Here is a 14,097-nt window from a genome sequence, read left to right on the forward strand (position 1 = left end):
CAGTAGTACATGTTGCATCCGCAGGGAGGCGCAGCTGTGTTATTAATCCACGCACTATCAACAATGGTCTGCTGGTAACTATAGCAACAAGGCAAAAAGCTAGACCGCTAGTTAGCAAGACTCTGCAACTATCCTTACCTCATTTATCCCCAGTCAGTTCATAAAACATTAAAATACCATGCTGAAATGCAGTAACGGCGTGTAGATGAAAATATGACTTATGCCGACCAACAGTATTCGCTGTGTGTGTGAAGTTTGGGGATGTTTACATCGAATTAGCCAACTTGCTATCTTGTTCTCATATTACCACTGTGTTATTCTGATCCATGATGGGCAAAGATGTTGAGGAAGTCTCCGCGTCTCTAGTACGGGAATATCTCAGTCGAAAGGTGGGTGACAGATCAGTTTCATTCAATTTATTCTATTTGGAAGACTTGTAAACATGGTACACATGCTATCCTGTACCACTCTAAGCAGCATTTTAGGTGATCTTTAAACATATACTTAGTAGGATATACATATTGTGTGTTTTAAAGGTAATTTTTTTTTGTTCTCTGAGAGATTGCTCTGGTTGGATGATGAAATGTACTTGCAGGGCCTGAAGAAAACCATAGCTTGTATGGATGAAGAGCTTCCACGATCTAATTCAAGCATTAATAACAGATCAGATCTGCGCAGAATACTTCACCTTCAGGGCCTTTACAAAAAGAATAAGGTATCAAAGTGATCAACATCTGTACTTAAAATGTTGAAAAAGCAGAGAGATCATAAAATGCACTTGTGTTTAGGCTGAAGAACATCCCTTGAAGTCAATGTTGGAGATGATTGTGAAGGACAGAATGAGTGAAGGAGGTAAAACCATAGGACGCCGATATGGTGACAATCAAACCACATCCAGTTCTTCCATAGACATGACTGGGAATGTTAAGAAAGAGGAAGATTGTATGGAGAATCTGTTGTGTGACAGTCCAAGGTATTTATTTATTTGATAAAAATCCAGTATGTTCATTTGTTTGAGACTTTCAAGATCTGTTGACAGTAATAAACATTCACCTTTTACGCAGTTTATCTGAAAGCAGTGTGTCACAAGTTAATGTACCCTCCCAAACGCCTTCTGAAAAGCTGCGCAAGAGCTTTGCTGTTCAACCTGAAAGTGAGAGAAGTATGTACTGTTTATCGCCTAGCCAGGATAGTCTCTTAACAGTATTAAAAGAGGGATTTCCCACTGAGAACAAGATTGTAGACACTGACAGCCAGAAGAACAGAAGTAGCAGGATAAGACGGGGCATAATGGCAGGTCCTATTGCCAGCTCCTCACAGGTGATGAATTAATTAAGTTAATAAATTGTTTAAAAAGCTATTTGTTTAAATTATTAGATTTTATTCTACATTATTCCTCCTTAACAGCATTACATTGCTTTATTTTCTTTAGGAAAGTAACAGGAAGCGTCCAGCTCGAAAGGCACCGTCATATGTTATAGCAACACTGGAGGACTGTAGAGAAGCAGCAAACTGGACAAATAGTGTCAATACTACAAATACAAAGTATATCCCATCAGCCCCCCTTGAAGAGGGCAGCATGTTTTCTAATTTACAAACAGGAATCATAGACCGTAGTGGACATGAGAGGACGTCAGATGTCAAATATCGCTTGTAAGTTTGTTTGAATATGCCGAGTACTTAACCTGTGTCTGGGAAACCTACTCTACATATTTTACGTAAACCAGGCTTTCTCAACCCTGGTCCTGGAGGGCCACTGTCCTGCAAATTTTAGCTCCAACCCTAATCAAACACACCTGAACCAGCTAATTAAGCTGTTCAGGATTACTAGTAAGCTACAGGCAAGTGAGTTTGATCAAGGTTGGAGCAAAACTCTGCAGGACAGTGGCCCTCCAGGACCAGGGTTGAGAACCCCTGATGTAAACCTTCATTTGAAAAATTGAGGCATTAAAGAAGTTATATCAGTTTAAACTCTAGAGGTGAAAGGTAGGAATGATTCTAGGGGACCATAGGTCCAGGGGGACCCACAAAAGAAAGCAGTTTACAATTAGGGGGCCCAGAATTCCTATTCACAACCTTGAACGTGGGCATGAATTAAATATGTGTGAAATGCCTTAAACATAAAACAGTATGGCTCTAAGACTATGATAATTGGGATGGTAAAAAGAGGCTGTTGGTATTTATTCTCAGCTGCAATATGTCAAGTGTGTGATTATTAACTTTTATTGTTTCCTCTCCAGAAAGAATTCGGCACCCAGCCCAAAACTGGATGGACTCCATGTGTTGGAAATGGTTTTGGGTAGTGTACCTAAAATCTTCAACAGATTACATTTTGTATCATAGCCAATACACTAGCAGCTGTTGTATTGCTTGAAGTGATTATTAAATACTTGAGCAGCTGTCAACTTTTAATATTTATTTTACTAATCCTATCATTTTGAAATCAGTGCAACTAAAATGTGCTTTAAAACAATCTGTTTTTCAAAATTCTGTTGTTTGGAGACACCTCCGATTCTTTTATGTTTTTATTTATGTTACAGATGACATAGAGAACGAGGAGAGCCTGTGTGTTGTTTCTAGAACATCCATGCCAGAACTTAGTTTAGACAAGACTCCCATGGACCAGACGACTGCCACTGTAAGTGCATTATCATTTTAACTTCCTCAAATCATTACCTGTGATTTCAAGCCAGTCTGATATGATATCTGTGCTCTCGTGTCTAACTCAGGCTCTGAAGGAGATCATCTTTGGTTCTTCTATGGCTTGTTTCACTGAGGAGTGGAAACAACAGAATTTTACCTTTTCAGATACTCCTGGTTTGATGTATGGTATTGTACAAATTAAGGTACAGTATTCCAGACAACCTCAAGATTTACTGTAGTTTTGGTGTGTAAACCTTTGCGTCATGAGATCTTCTGGGATTGTTTTATCAGGGAGGACCGTGTGGAGTCCTTGCAGCAGTTCAAGCTTGTGTTCTACAGAAGCTTCTGTTTGAAGAATCGAGCAATGACTCATGGGAGGAGTGCGTATGAACATGAGTCATATTTTTGCAAATTTTTCTGTTGAAAGATTAGATATTATTTTTTTATTATCACTATAATATAATTTTCATAGCTCTTATTGATCGCAGATATATTTGCATTTTATACAAAAACCATTTGTATTTCATTGACATCTCAATTTGTTTTTTAAATGTCACCAGGAGACTGGAAATATCGAATGTTTTAAGGACAAAATGTCTGTCTTGGGCTTTGGCTGACATACTATGGAGAGCAGGGAATATGAAGAGAGCCACAGTCGCAATGTAAGTGTCACACTTTAAGAATTATCACTTCTATTTACAAATGCATTGTTAATTTCTCAACCGTAAAGGATCTGCTCCCACAGAAACACAGGAAGAAGTCTGTTCACCCCGATTGGACGCTACAAATCAGATGGTATTCTAGAAATGGTAAGGTCATTCTTTGACCCTGAAATTGTCTTCTAATTAGGTTGGCTTGAGAAAGCCAACCTACTGATCTGCTACTTACTGTGCGTTCACACCGCCGCCGGCGAGAGCGTCAAAATGGCCGGAAGTCATAATTTCAAAGTCATTTTCAATGTGAGCTGGCGGCGAGGGCGGCGCGGCACGTCTTGGACGGTGAAGGTGTTGAGGAGAGTTGAAGTCAGGTCAACTTTATGGTAATGAGCTATGATGCGGTTGGGCGGCAACCAATCAGAATGTAAAAGTCCTCCACTTGAGAGGGTTCCAGAGAACGCAGTCCTGTAAACTTTGGTTCCAACCACTTTAGTTCCCAAGCATTTTCTCGCTAGAAGGCTTGTTTTTCAGTGGAAATGCAATTCCTTTGCTCAAAACAACACTGATTTGACCAATTAGGCTACACTTCAACCAGGACAATTTGGAATTTAGGCTGCGTACAAATTAATTTTAATGTTAATTAAAGACCTAGGCTAGTAAAAGGCTCCTATAAACTGCATGTTGAAATTAGACTAACTTGGCACTTAACCATGAACACAAAAACACCCCACACAAATGGCTTTTATTGGTTTATTTCATTAGCAAACATGTAACTATAATTAAGTTCTTTCCATCGATCAATTTCTTACTTTCACAATTAAAATATTTCATGAGGTTAACTTATACCCTGCTTGTGGTCAGTCTACACAAGATCAACCTGCTTGTTTCCTTTGCGGCTCCTTTAAATACAAGACCAAGCGTTCGATCGTCAGAGTGTCAACGAATCTTTCTACAGTGTCATTGGCAGGGCGGCCAGAGCGAATTTTCACACTCTTGCCAGCGGCGGTGTGAACTCACAGTTAAGCTTATTGTTAGGTTGGCTTGAGAAAGCCAACCTACTGATCTGCTATTTAAGTTTCTTATTATGGCTGTGCAATTAATCGCATGCGATTCTCATGCGCATCTCGATCTCCATCACCTGTTTTCAGATGGAGCGGCAGTTAATACACAGAGCTGTAGTTCACTGACAGGCTACGCGATATCGCGTTCATAATTGATGGCAGGTGGCAGAAAGATCCCACTGACCGCTTCACTAACACTAGCTATGAAGTCTGTTAGCTTGTTTTTTTTAACAATAACTGGAGAAATTCCGATTTTACCTGCATATGTAAGGTCACTCACTGTCCGGGACCGCGATTGTTATTAGAAAAGGTTAACTTTAACGGACGAAACCAGTTTGGCCGACCTGCACACGCTTTTACTCAAACGATGGTCGATCTGACAGGATTACCTCCGGTTGAGTGACTCACATATAAAACGTGTATAGTTAAGACAAACTCACAGTGTCTATCTAGTCATGAAGATGTTATATATATTTCAATTTCAGCAGGCAACTATTTTTACAGCTACATTATTATTCCAGCCACAATTACTCATAACAATATATATACAATTACATATGATTAAACATATAAATCGTCAGTTTGTTGTTTTACACACATGCACACAGACATTATTTCATACACAACAGTGAGATGCATAAGGAATCTTTAGACGCGCCCATAACAACAAAAGACAATACTTTATTGAACCTTTTCTGATAAGAAGTGTGCCAAACGTGAGCATTTTTGACGATCGTTTCTGTCCAGTCTGCTCGTTTTATCTCGTTTAACCACAGCTGTCGTCAGTTTTTTGTCTGGCAGTGGCAGCAGCGTTAAAATTTCAATATTTCAAAATTCTGACTTTATATCTCACAATTCTGATAAGAAAAATCAACTCGTCATTCTCTCTTTTGAGTTTATATCCCACACTTCTGGCTTTTTTCCCCCCTCAGAATGGACAAACTCGCTATTGAGTTAAGTCCGAAATACGAAATATGAAGTTGCATTTGCGAGAAAAAAAGAATTGTGAGACAAAATAGGTAACGTTAAATGTTATAGGTTTAAATAGTATTTCATGCTGTACTGCAAATGAACTGCATATGTGAATATTATGTAGACCAATTGTTTAAATCAAATTTATGCTTTAAAAGTAATCATAGCAGGTTTCATTCATTAGTCTGTCCGTTTAAACGTCTGCGTTTAGCTTCAAATGGCGTTTTTGACGACAGTATTCTATGAAAATGATTTGCATTCCGAGTCTGACATCCAAAGGCACAACAATACATTTTATCTCTTATTCTGTGGATTTTTCCCATTTCACTCCGCTTGTTACTGTGTGTTCCTGCCACCACAATGCTCGCGCAGCTGCGAGTGACGTAACTGTGAAGTCTACATGAAATTGGTCTATATCTCTTCAGACTGATCGGACTTATAGTTTTCATAAAAATGAAGATTAAAAATCATAAAACTCCCATAGACTTACATTGACGGAATGTTCAGATGAGCCAAGACTATTCAAACTCCATTCAAATCTAAACAAACTGAAGCCCATTAGACTCAATCAAGCTTCCCTTCTGTGTACTATTTCTAATCCATTCAAACTCATCTAATATTTCTAATCTATCTATCAATCTGTCTGTCTATCTATCCTAGCGAAATGCTAATCATGCTAGAAACATACTAACAACATGCTAGTAACTTGCAAATCATGCTAGCAGCATGCTAGTCACATGCTAATCATGCTAGTAACATGCTAGTCACATGCTAATCATGCTAGTCGAATGATACTCATGCTAGAAACATGTTTGAAACATGCTAATCATGCTAGGAACATGCTAGTCACATGCTAATAATGCTAGTAACATGCTAGTCAAATGTTAATCATACTAGCAGCATGCTAGTCACATGCTAATCATGCTAGTAACGTGCTAGAAACATGCTAGCGACATGCTAGGTACTTGCTAATCATGCTAGCAACATGCTAATCATGCTAGAAACATGTTAACAACATGCTAGTTATTTGCTAATCATGCTAGAAACATGCTAACAACATGCTAGTTACTTGCTAATCATGCTAGAAACATGCTAACAACATGCTAGTTACTTGCTAATAATGCTAGTAACATGCTAGCCACATGCTAATCATGGTAGCAAAATGCTAGGTACTTGCTAATCATGCTAGCAAATTACTAATCATGCTAGTAACATGCTAGTCAAATGTTAATCATACTAGTAGCATGCTAGTCAAATGTTAATCATGCTAGCAATATGCCAGTAACATGCTAATCATGCTATAAACATGCTAGCGACATGCTAATCATGCTAACAAAATGCTAATCATGCTAGAAAAATGCTAGCAACATGCTAGTTACTTGTTAATCATGTTTCTAGTTTCTTGTTTCTAGCATGATTAGCATTTTGCTAGCATGATTAGCAAGTGACTAGCATGTTACTAGCATGACTAGCAAGTGACTAGTATGTTGTTAGCATGTTCTTAGCATGATTAGCATGTTTTTAACATGATTAACATGCTAACAACATACTAGTCACTTGTTAGTAATGCTAGTAACATGCTAGTCACTTGCTAATCATGCTAGCAACTTGCTAGTCACTTGTTAATCATGCTAGAAACATGCTAGTTACTTGTTAATCATGCTAGAAACATGCTAGCAACATGCTAATCATGCTAACAAAATGCTAATCATGCTAGAAAAATGCTAGCAACATGCTAGTTACTTGTTAATCATGTTTCTAGTTTCTTGTTTCTAGCATGATTAGCATTTTGCTAGCATGATTAGCAAGTGACTAGCATGTTACTAGCATGACTAGCAAGTGACTAGTATGTTGTTAGCATGTTCTTAGCATGATTAGCATGTTTTTAACATGATTAACATGCTAACAACATACTAGTCACTTGTTAGTAATGCTAGTAACATGCTAGTCACTTGCTAATCATGCTAGCAACTTGCTAGTCACTTGTTAATCATGCTAGAAACATGCTAGTTACTTGTTAATCATGCTAGAAACATGCTAGCAACATGCTAATCATGCTAACAAAATGCTAATCATGCTAGCAACATGCTAGTTACTTGATAATCATGCACATGGTAATCGATTTTCTTTCATATTCCACATAGATAACGTACGTCACTGTGGAGACCTTAGATGATCTTGCTTTAGTTCTTGAGCAGCATGTTAGACAGGTAAGTCTGCACTTAAATGCCTCATGACACATCCCGTATACTTGATTTCTATTACTTGTAGAATATGTATTTTCCAAAAGGTATGAACATATATTGCAGGATTCATTATGTACAATATTGTTAAAAATTATTTATGTAGTGTTACTATTATTTTTTATAATATTGTTGTTATTTATATTTATAATGTTTTAATGTGCAATCTAGATTTGTATTTGAGCACATCCAGTGATAGTCTTGAAGCATGTTAAGTCATATGTCACCTGTTTAATAGCTCTCAATGTGATTGATGATGGCAATTAGTAGCAGTTTTCTTTCTTCCTTTTAGTTTGAATCTGGTCCCTTTGGCTGTATCCTACTTACCATCTCTGCCATTCTTTCCAGAACTATTGCCATGTGAGCTTCCACCTCTTTAAATCAGTGCAGACGGTTTACTTTCATATATTCGCAGCGCTAATTGATTAGTTTTTTTGTGATTTAGTATACAAAGTGATATGGATGTGCCAACTTCCACCCTCATTGGAGCTCACGGCTACTGCACACAGGTTTGCCACATTAACACTTTACAGTCCTTATCCTGATACACGTATGAAAGCATATTTGATTTTTCTCCTATTGGACACAGTATTGTTTTATTTTTGTACAGCTCCAGCGTGTACAGTGTTCTGATATGATCAAGCCATTAATTCTTATATTTTCCCTTTCATTTTTCTTAAGGAATTGGTAAACCTTTTGCTTTGTGGACGGGCAGTTTCAAACGTCTTTGATGATGAAATGAAGCTTGATTCCGGAAATGGAAATTTTACACTTCTGAAGGGAATTAAAGCGTGTTGCAATATTGGGCTGTTGTCTTTATTTGAGCACTATAATATATGTAAGGTAATAAGGGCTTCAAACACTCTAACATATATTTAGATATTATATCCAAATTTCTTGTATCCAGATTCCTCTCTTTTTAAAGGTTGGATCTCACCTGAAAACTCCCAAGTTTCCAATTTGGGTAGTGTGCAGTGAGAGTCATTTCAGTGTGCTCTTTTGCCCCTCTGAAGACCTGGCAACCGATCACTGCAAAGAGGAAGAGTTTGACTTGTACTATTATGATGGGCTGGCCAACCAGCAGGAACCAATTAGATTAACAGTCTGTGAGTCTCACACACACAAAACAAACACTGGTTGTATTATCTGTAGGATTTGAGAAAAACGAAATAAGCACAACCTTTGCACACTTACTTTGTAATTAGGGTTTATTATAAATTAGTATTAAAAGGCCTTGTGTGTTTTGTTTCTCTGAACAGATCCACATTCTGCTGCTGGTGCTGCTCAGAAAGACAACGCAGACAGTGATCTCATTCCTCCACTGGACCTCTGCATCAGGACGAAGTAAGTCTTTTATTTCATCAGTGCTTAGAAGCGTATCTCTCTTGTTTATCAGAATGTTTTCAATAACATGTCATTTTGATATTGTGAAATACGAGCACGTGGTGATATTAATGCTTCAAATATGTCTTACAGATGGAGAAATGCAGTGGTCAGCTGGAATAACACAGATCCCATTCTTTGATAATGCACGTAAAGGAGATTTTTATTTGACCTCCGTATGATTTTATCTGGTCTTAAACAAATTTCAATTAGGTTTTATATTTAAAAATGCATGCGTTTAGTATTTATTTTGTCTTTTATGATTGCTGCCATTCTCAATATTTATAGTATTTTCATCAGTCCGCTGCCCCTCTTGCTTGTTATACTTTATATTTATGTCTCTCATAGTGTCACACTGACAGTATGGCATTAGGAACTTTTATGCTTTGACAGACTTTTTTTGCCTTATTCAAATCATGATTAAGTTATCAGAGAGAATAACTTAATAATGAGCATTGTTCACTCTCTAATAATTAAAGGGATAATTCACGCGGAAATTACAATTCTGTTCATTCATTGTTTACTCACCCTCATATATCGTTCCAAACCTATCTATATGGCTTTTCTTCTGAGGAAAACAAAAGAAGATATGTTGAAGAATGTTTGTAACCAGTTTGCATGACCATTAAATTATGGACAAAAAACCCCAGATATTTCTAAAAATGTCTTGTATGTTCCACTGAAGAAATTCATACAGTTTTTGGAATGACATGAGTGAATTTTCCATTTTTGGTGATCTATCCCTTTTACTGTGTGCAAGAAAAAGATTTCTAACTAGGATATACAGTGTCATTTTGTGCAAAGAATGCTTTTGTTGCAGTCTGTCCCAAAAGGAGGAACCCTTGCATGGTGAAGACTCTTTGGCTTACTAAAATGTTATTTGAAATATTAAATCTTCTTTGAACTGGATATGCCAATGTCTCTTTAAGAGCTCTCTTCATTCTGTTTATGGTATTAGAGGACAGTTTACTGTCAATGTTTGATCATTTATTATTTCTGGTGTAATATTTCTGTCCTAGTAATGTTATCATCATATTACTATAATTAGTCATTGTAATTTAGAAGTATAATTTGTAATTAATAGTGACATAGTATTGTAAACATGCTTTATATAGAAAAGCAACTGACTTAAAATGTTACCATTATGAAATAATCACAGCCCTATAGCAACAAATTGAACTAAGCAATACTCATTTGTGCACATGTAAAAGAATAAGTGTAGAACATTAATAGCATTAGTTGATCAACACTATAACCCCTTTACAAGATGTTTGCTTGATCATTAATCATATTTTAAGTCAATACAAAAACAGTCTTCGTGATACAACACAGAAGGTTTAACTGCAAGCCTGCGAAAACAGATTGAAGCAGTTGATGACTCACAAAATGTGTTCATATGGCACACATAACTGAGCTCATATCGTCCACCTCTGCCACCAAAATAGGGCTGAATCGCTATGCATTTTGGGAAGTAGTTCTGGTTGAACCTTACACACAAGTGGTCACTCAGGGTCTCATAGTTGGATAATAGTCAACAACTGCAGCTGAGGTTAGAGCCTGAACTAAGAGCTGATTATGTGTGTTTTGATGCTATATTGCACGTATGCCTGGAATTCGAGATATGCTTACAGCATAGTGGAACTCTTTCCACCATTTAAGTGTTTATTGCAACACAAACATCCCAGATCTTATAATCAGACATGCATTTTAAAGGAAGTATTTCCTGGCAAAAGTATATCATACGTTTACAACATCTGACTCTGATCACTAACTCATTCACTTTGATCTGTCTTTTTCCTTCCACACAGCTAAATTGCATCACTCTACACAAACATATCACTGTGCTGTGGAACTTTCAACTAGATTCCATCCCGCAGCTGAAAGTGCAAATATATCTTCACTTACAAATAAAACTCATAAAGGGCCATGTCTGAAGGTCCCATTTAGTGTCCTTACTAACTGACAGCTAAATGTAAATCAGTGACACTGAATTGTGTGTGTGTGTGTGTGTGTGTGTGTACTTGTTTATGCTACATTTTGGGGACCAAATGTCCCCAAGGATAGTAAAAAATTTTGACATTGTGGGGACTAATCAGTATTCAAACTGTCCTCAAGGTCTCATGAATCCAATTTCAATCACAACAAATGTTTGTATGGAAAGTAAAAGCATTTTGTCTGAAATAATTAGAATCAGAAGTGATTTGTTTGATAATGACAGTTCATGTTCACTTTCTTTTCTCTATACTTTTTATTTTTGTGCTCAACTGCAACATAGCAACGTTCATATTCCTTACAGACTGACATCTCATACAATGGTCCCGATGTTATCATATGTGAGTCTCCTATCCTAGGCTCCCAATCATTTTATAAGGGCCATCTGGTGTTTTATTTTTAGGGCCCTGATAATGGAACAATTTCCACCCACACATGGTGATGTCATCAATACAGAAAGTATCGGTCGTAAACCCACCATGGGGATATATTACTCAACTGACATAATTTAGAAGCGGTAAGGAATCTAGTTAGCCCTTGTGCTGTTCTGACGTTGCTTCCTGTCAATGGTAGACTCGATATTGCTGGTGTGTTCTTCTTTTATCAGTTGTAGTCATTTAAGTTGTAGTTATTTAAGAACGTTTTATGCTCTATGTACATTTTATTATTTGAATTTACTTTTTAGAGGGCATATCAACCTCATTTTTAATTCAAAAGCGAGGTGCAGCCATTTGTAAGCTGAATGTGCGCAAGACTTCCGGTTTCGACAGTTTCCAGTTATTTTAGCTGAACAAATACAGTCCGTTATGGTGCTTGTTTTTGATATTGATGTGCAAAGTAATTTTTTTATTATAATATTTATCATTGTAATCATAAACACGTTGGTTTGAAGAGCAAATAGTTTTACCGTGTATTGCACTGTAGCAGCTAATGAATCGGAAGTCGCACACATTCATAGAAAATAGCTTACTTCCGCGTTGCGAAATAAGGTGGATATATTTAGTGTTAAGAGTTTGCTCCCAAACTGGCCTTGTTGCCATTATGTCTTCATGGATGAAGAATACTGACATCACCTGTCTCTTTTCATTCATGCCTGAGTATCACAAACCAACAGGCGCAAAATGAGTGGAGGTGGTGAAAGATTCCTGTGTGATGTGTCAGGAAGGAGAAAAGGAAGATTTGGAAACCTAACAAATAGCACATGTCCTGAGGAGAAAATATTTGGTTTTTTTTTCTGTAGTCATATGCATGCACTTTGGGACCAATAAAACCTGAGGCCCCTATTGAACATCAAAAAGAGTTTAAATACTAATGCTGAATGGCACTGAATGGCAACCCAAGTTAAGCGCTGAATTAATTAAAAGACAGTCTGTCTGTAAGATCTTCCACTTCACATGTCAAAGTATTTGTCTGGGTGGTATTGATTTGAGAATCAGCAAATTCATATTCATGTTTTGTATTTCTCCTATATTGGTGTTAGTCATAAACTGGCAAACACAAAGCTTTTGCCCTGGCCCCTCTCACTGATGTATGAACCATAAATCGTTAGACCGCACAAAATAGATCAAGGGTCTTTCAAAAGGAGATGTGTGGGTTTAAAAAGAATATGGAATCAGCTATAAATAACAGGGCCCCTCAGGATCTTCTAATGGGATTAAAATGTTTACTTTGCAGAGTGTTGCCTCAGAGGCAAAATTATAGCGTACGTCATGTTTCATTTCAGTACAAGCATCCTTTCCTTTCCTCATCCTTTTCCTGAGGAATCATTTTTATGTCAGATTGGTTTCTATTATCATTAATTTGAGTGCAGCAGTTGTTAGACAACAAAAGTTCAGTTCAGTTTTTTTCTTTTTGTATGCATGTGTGTATGAGATAGATAGATAGATAGATAGATAGATAGATAGATAGATAGATAGATAGATAGATAGATAGATAGATAGATAGATAGATAGATAGATATAGACGGACAGCTGCATTTATTTGATAAAATATATATAGTAAAAACAACAGCCTATATTGTACAACCTGAATGTACATCCGGAAATGTTGGGACGTTTAAATTTGAAAAAACCTTTCAAATCACTTTCAAATCACATGAGCCAGTATTTTATTCACAATAGAACATAGAGAACATAAATGTTTAAACAGAGAACTGTTACACTTTTATCCACTAAATGAGCTCATTTCAAATTTGATGCCTGCTACAGGTCTCAAAAAAGTTGGCACGGGGGCAACAAAGGGCTGAAAAAGCAGTCATGGTGCCAGTAGGGGGCAGTCGTGGCCTAATGGATAGAGAGTTGGACTTGTAACCCGAAGGTTGTGGGTTCGAGTCTCAGGTCCGGCAGGGATTGTAGGTGGGGGAGTGAATAACCAGCACTCTCTCCACCCTTGAGCAAGGCACCGAACCCCCTGCCCACTGCTCCAGGTGTATGTTCACTACTGTGTGTACACTTGGATGGGTTAAATGCAGAGCACAAATTCCGAGTATGGGTCACCATACTTGGCCACACACCACTTCCCTTTCCCTCCCTTTCCTTTCCCCTTTTGTGAAACAGAAAGGTTCTTCAGATGTTAAAGGTTCTTTATGGTTTCTTTATGGTTCTTTAAAGGTTTTATTCTTTATGGAACCATTTAGACAAAAAGGTTCTTCAATGGCATCGTGAAGCACCTTTATTTTTAAGAGTGAAGGCTCATTTAAAATAGACTGTTTCAAAGTGGAAAAGTGTTCTATGATCAGACCAAATTTGACATTCTTGTTGGAAATCACGGACGCCGTGTCCTCCGGCTAAAGAGGAGGGAGACCTTCCAGTGTGTTATCAGCGTTCAGTTCAAAAGCCAGCATCTCTGATGGTATGGGGGTGCATAAGTGCATACTGTATGGGCAGCTTGCATGTTTTGGAAGGCACTATGAATGCTGAAAGGTATATAAAGGTTTTAGAGCAACATATGCTCCCCTCCAGATGACGTTTATTTCAGGGAAGGCCTTGTGTATTTCAGCAGGACAATGCAAAACCACATACTGCAGCTATTACAACAGCATGGCTTCATAGAAGAATTATTACATTTTAAAATAAATGTGTTAAAAAATGTAATTTACTTCTGTGATGGCATAGCTGAATATTCAGCAGCCATTACTCCACTGTCACA

At 37.4% G+C, this 14,097-nt stretch overlaps 2 protein-coding genes across 5 annotated transcripts in view; one reads left to right on the forward strand and one right to left on the reverse strand.

Moving 5' to 3' along the window:
* Positions 1-14,097, reverse strand: part of LOC306849233 (ALK and LTK ligand 1) — a 97,420-nt gene that overhangs the window by 66,674 nt on the left and 16,649 nt on the right. The window lies entirely within an intron of this gene.
* Positions 74-9,868, forward strand: LOC306849282 (putative ubiquitin carboxyl-terminal hydrolase MINDY-4). 3 transcript variants are annotated; one of them, XM_079384210.1, is made up of 18 exons: positions 74-389; positions 596-715; positions 789-973; positions 1,065-1,320; positions 1,433-1,653; positions 2,241-2,299; positions 2,541-2,638; positions 2,730-2,846; positions 2,935-3,023; positions 3,204-3,305; positions 3,389-3,452; positions 7,477-7,542; positions 7,868-7,935; positions 8,021-8,084; positions 8,257-8,418; positions 8,501-8,681; positions 8,835-8,919; positions 9,052-9,868. In XM_079384210.1, the coding sequence occupies exons 1-18, from the start codon at positions 327-329 to the stop codon at positions 9,098-9,100; spliced, it is 2,049 nt and encodes a 682-aa protein (XP_079240336.1). In that variant the 5' UTR covers positions 74-326; the 3' UTR covers positions 9,101-9,868. The 3 variants fall into 3 exon arrangements, 2 of the variants coding, with proteins under 2 accessions (XP_079240336.1, XP_079240337.1); XR_013782304.1 differs by having other exon boundaries at positions 81-389; positions 8,257-8,413; positions 9,052-9,866; XM_079384211.1 differs by having other exon boundaries at positions 81-389; positions 1,185-1,320.

The sequence above is a fragment of the Barbus barbus genome (assembly GCF_936440315.1).
Source record: "Barbus barbus genome assembly, chromosome: 29".
Taxonomy (NCBI): domain Eukaryota; kingdom Metazoa; phylum Chordata; class Actinopteri; order Cypriniformes; family Cyprinidae; genus Barbus; species Barbus barbus.

What these genes read in the sequence shown, in the direction of transcription:
- LOC306849282 (XM_079384210.1), top strand. Translation starts at nt 327, where the DNA reads ATGATGGGCAAAGATGTTGAGGAAGTCTCCGCGTCTCTAGTACGGGAA. An exon ending in TGGACCAGACGACTGCCACT is followed by an intron (nt 2,639 to 2,729) that starts GTAAGTGCATTA and finishes TGTCTAACTCAG; the next exon opens with GCTCTGAAGGAGATCATCTT. An exon ending in TTGAGCAGCATGTTAGACAG is followed by an intron (nt 7,543 to 7,867) that starts GTAAGTCTGCAC and finishes TCTTCCTTTTAG; the next exon opens with TTTGAATCTGGTCCCTTTGG.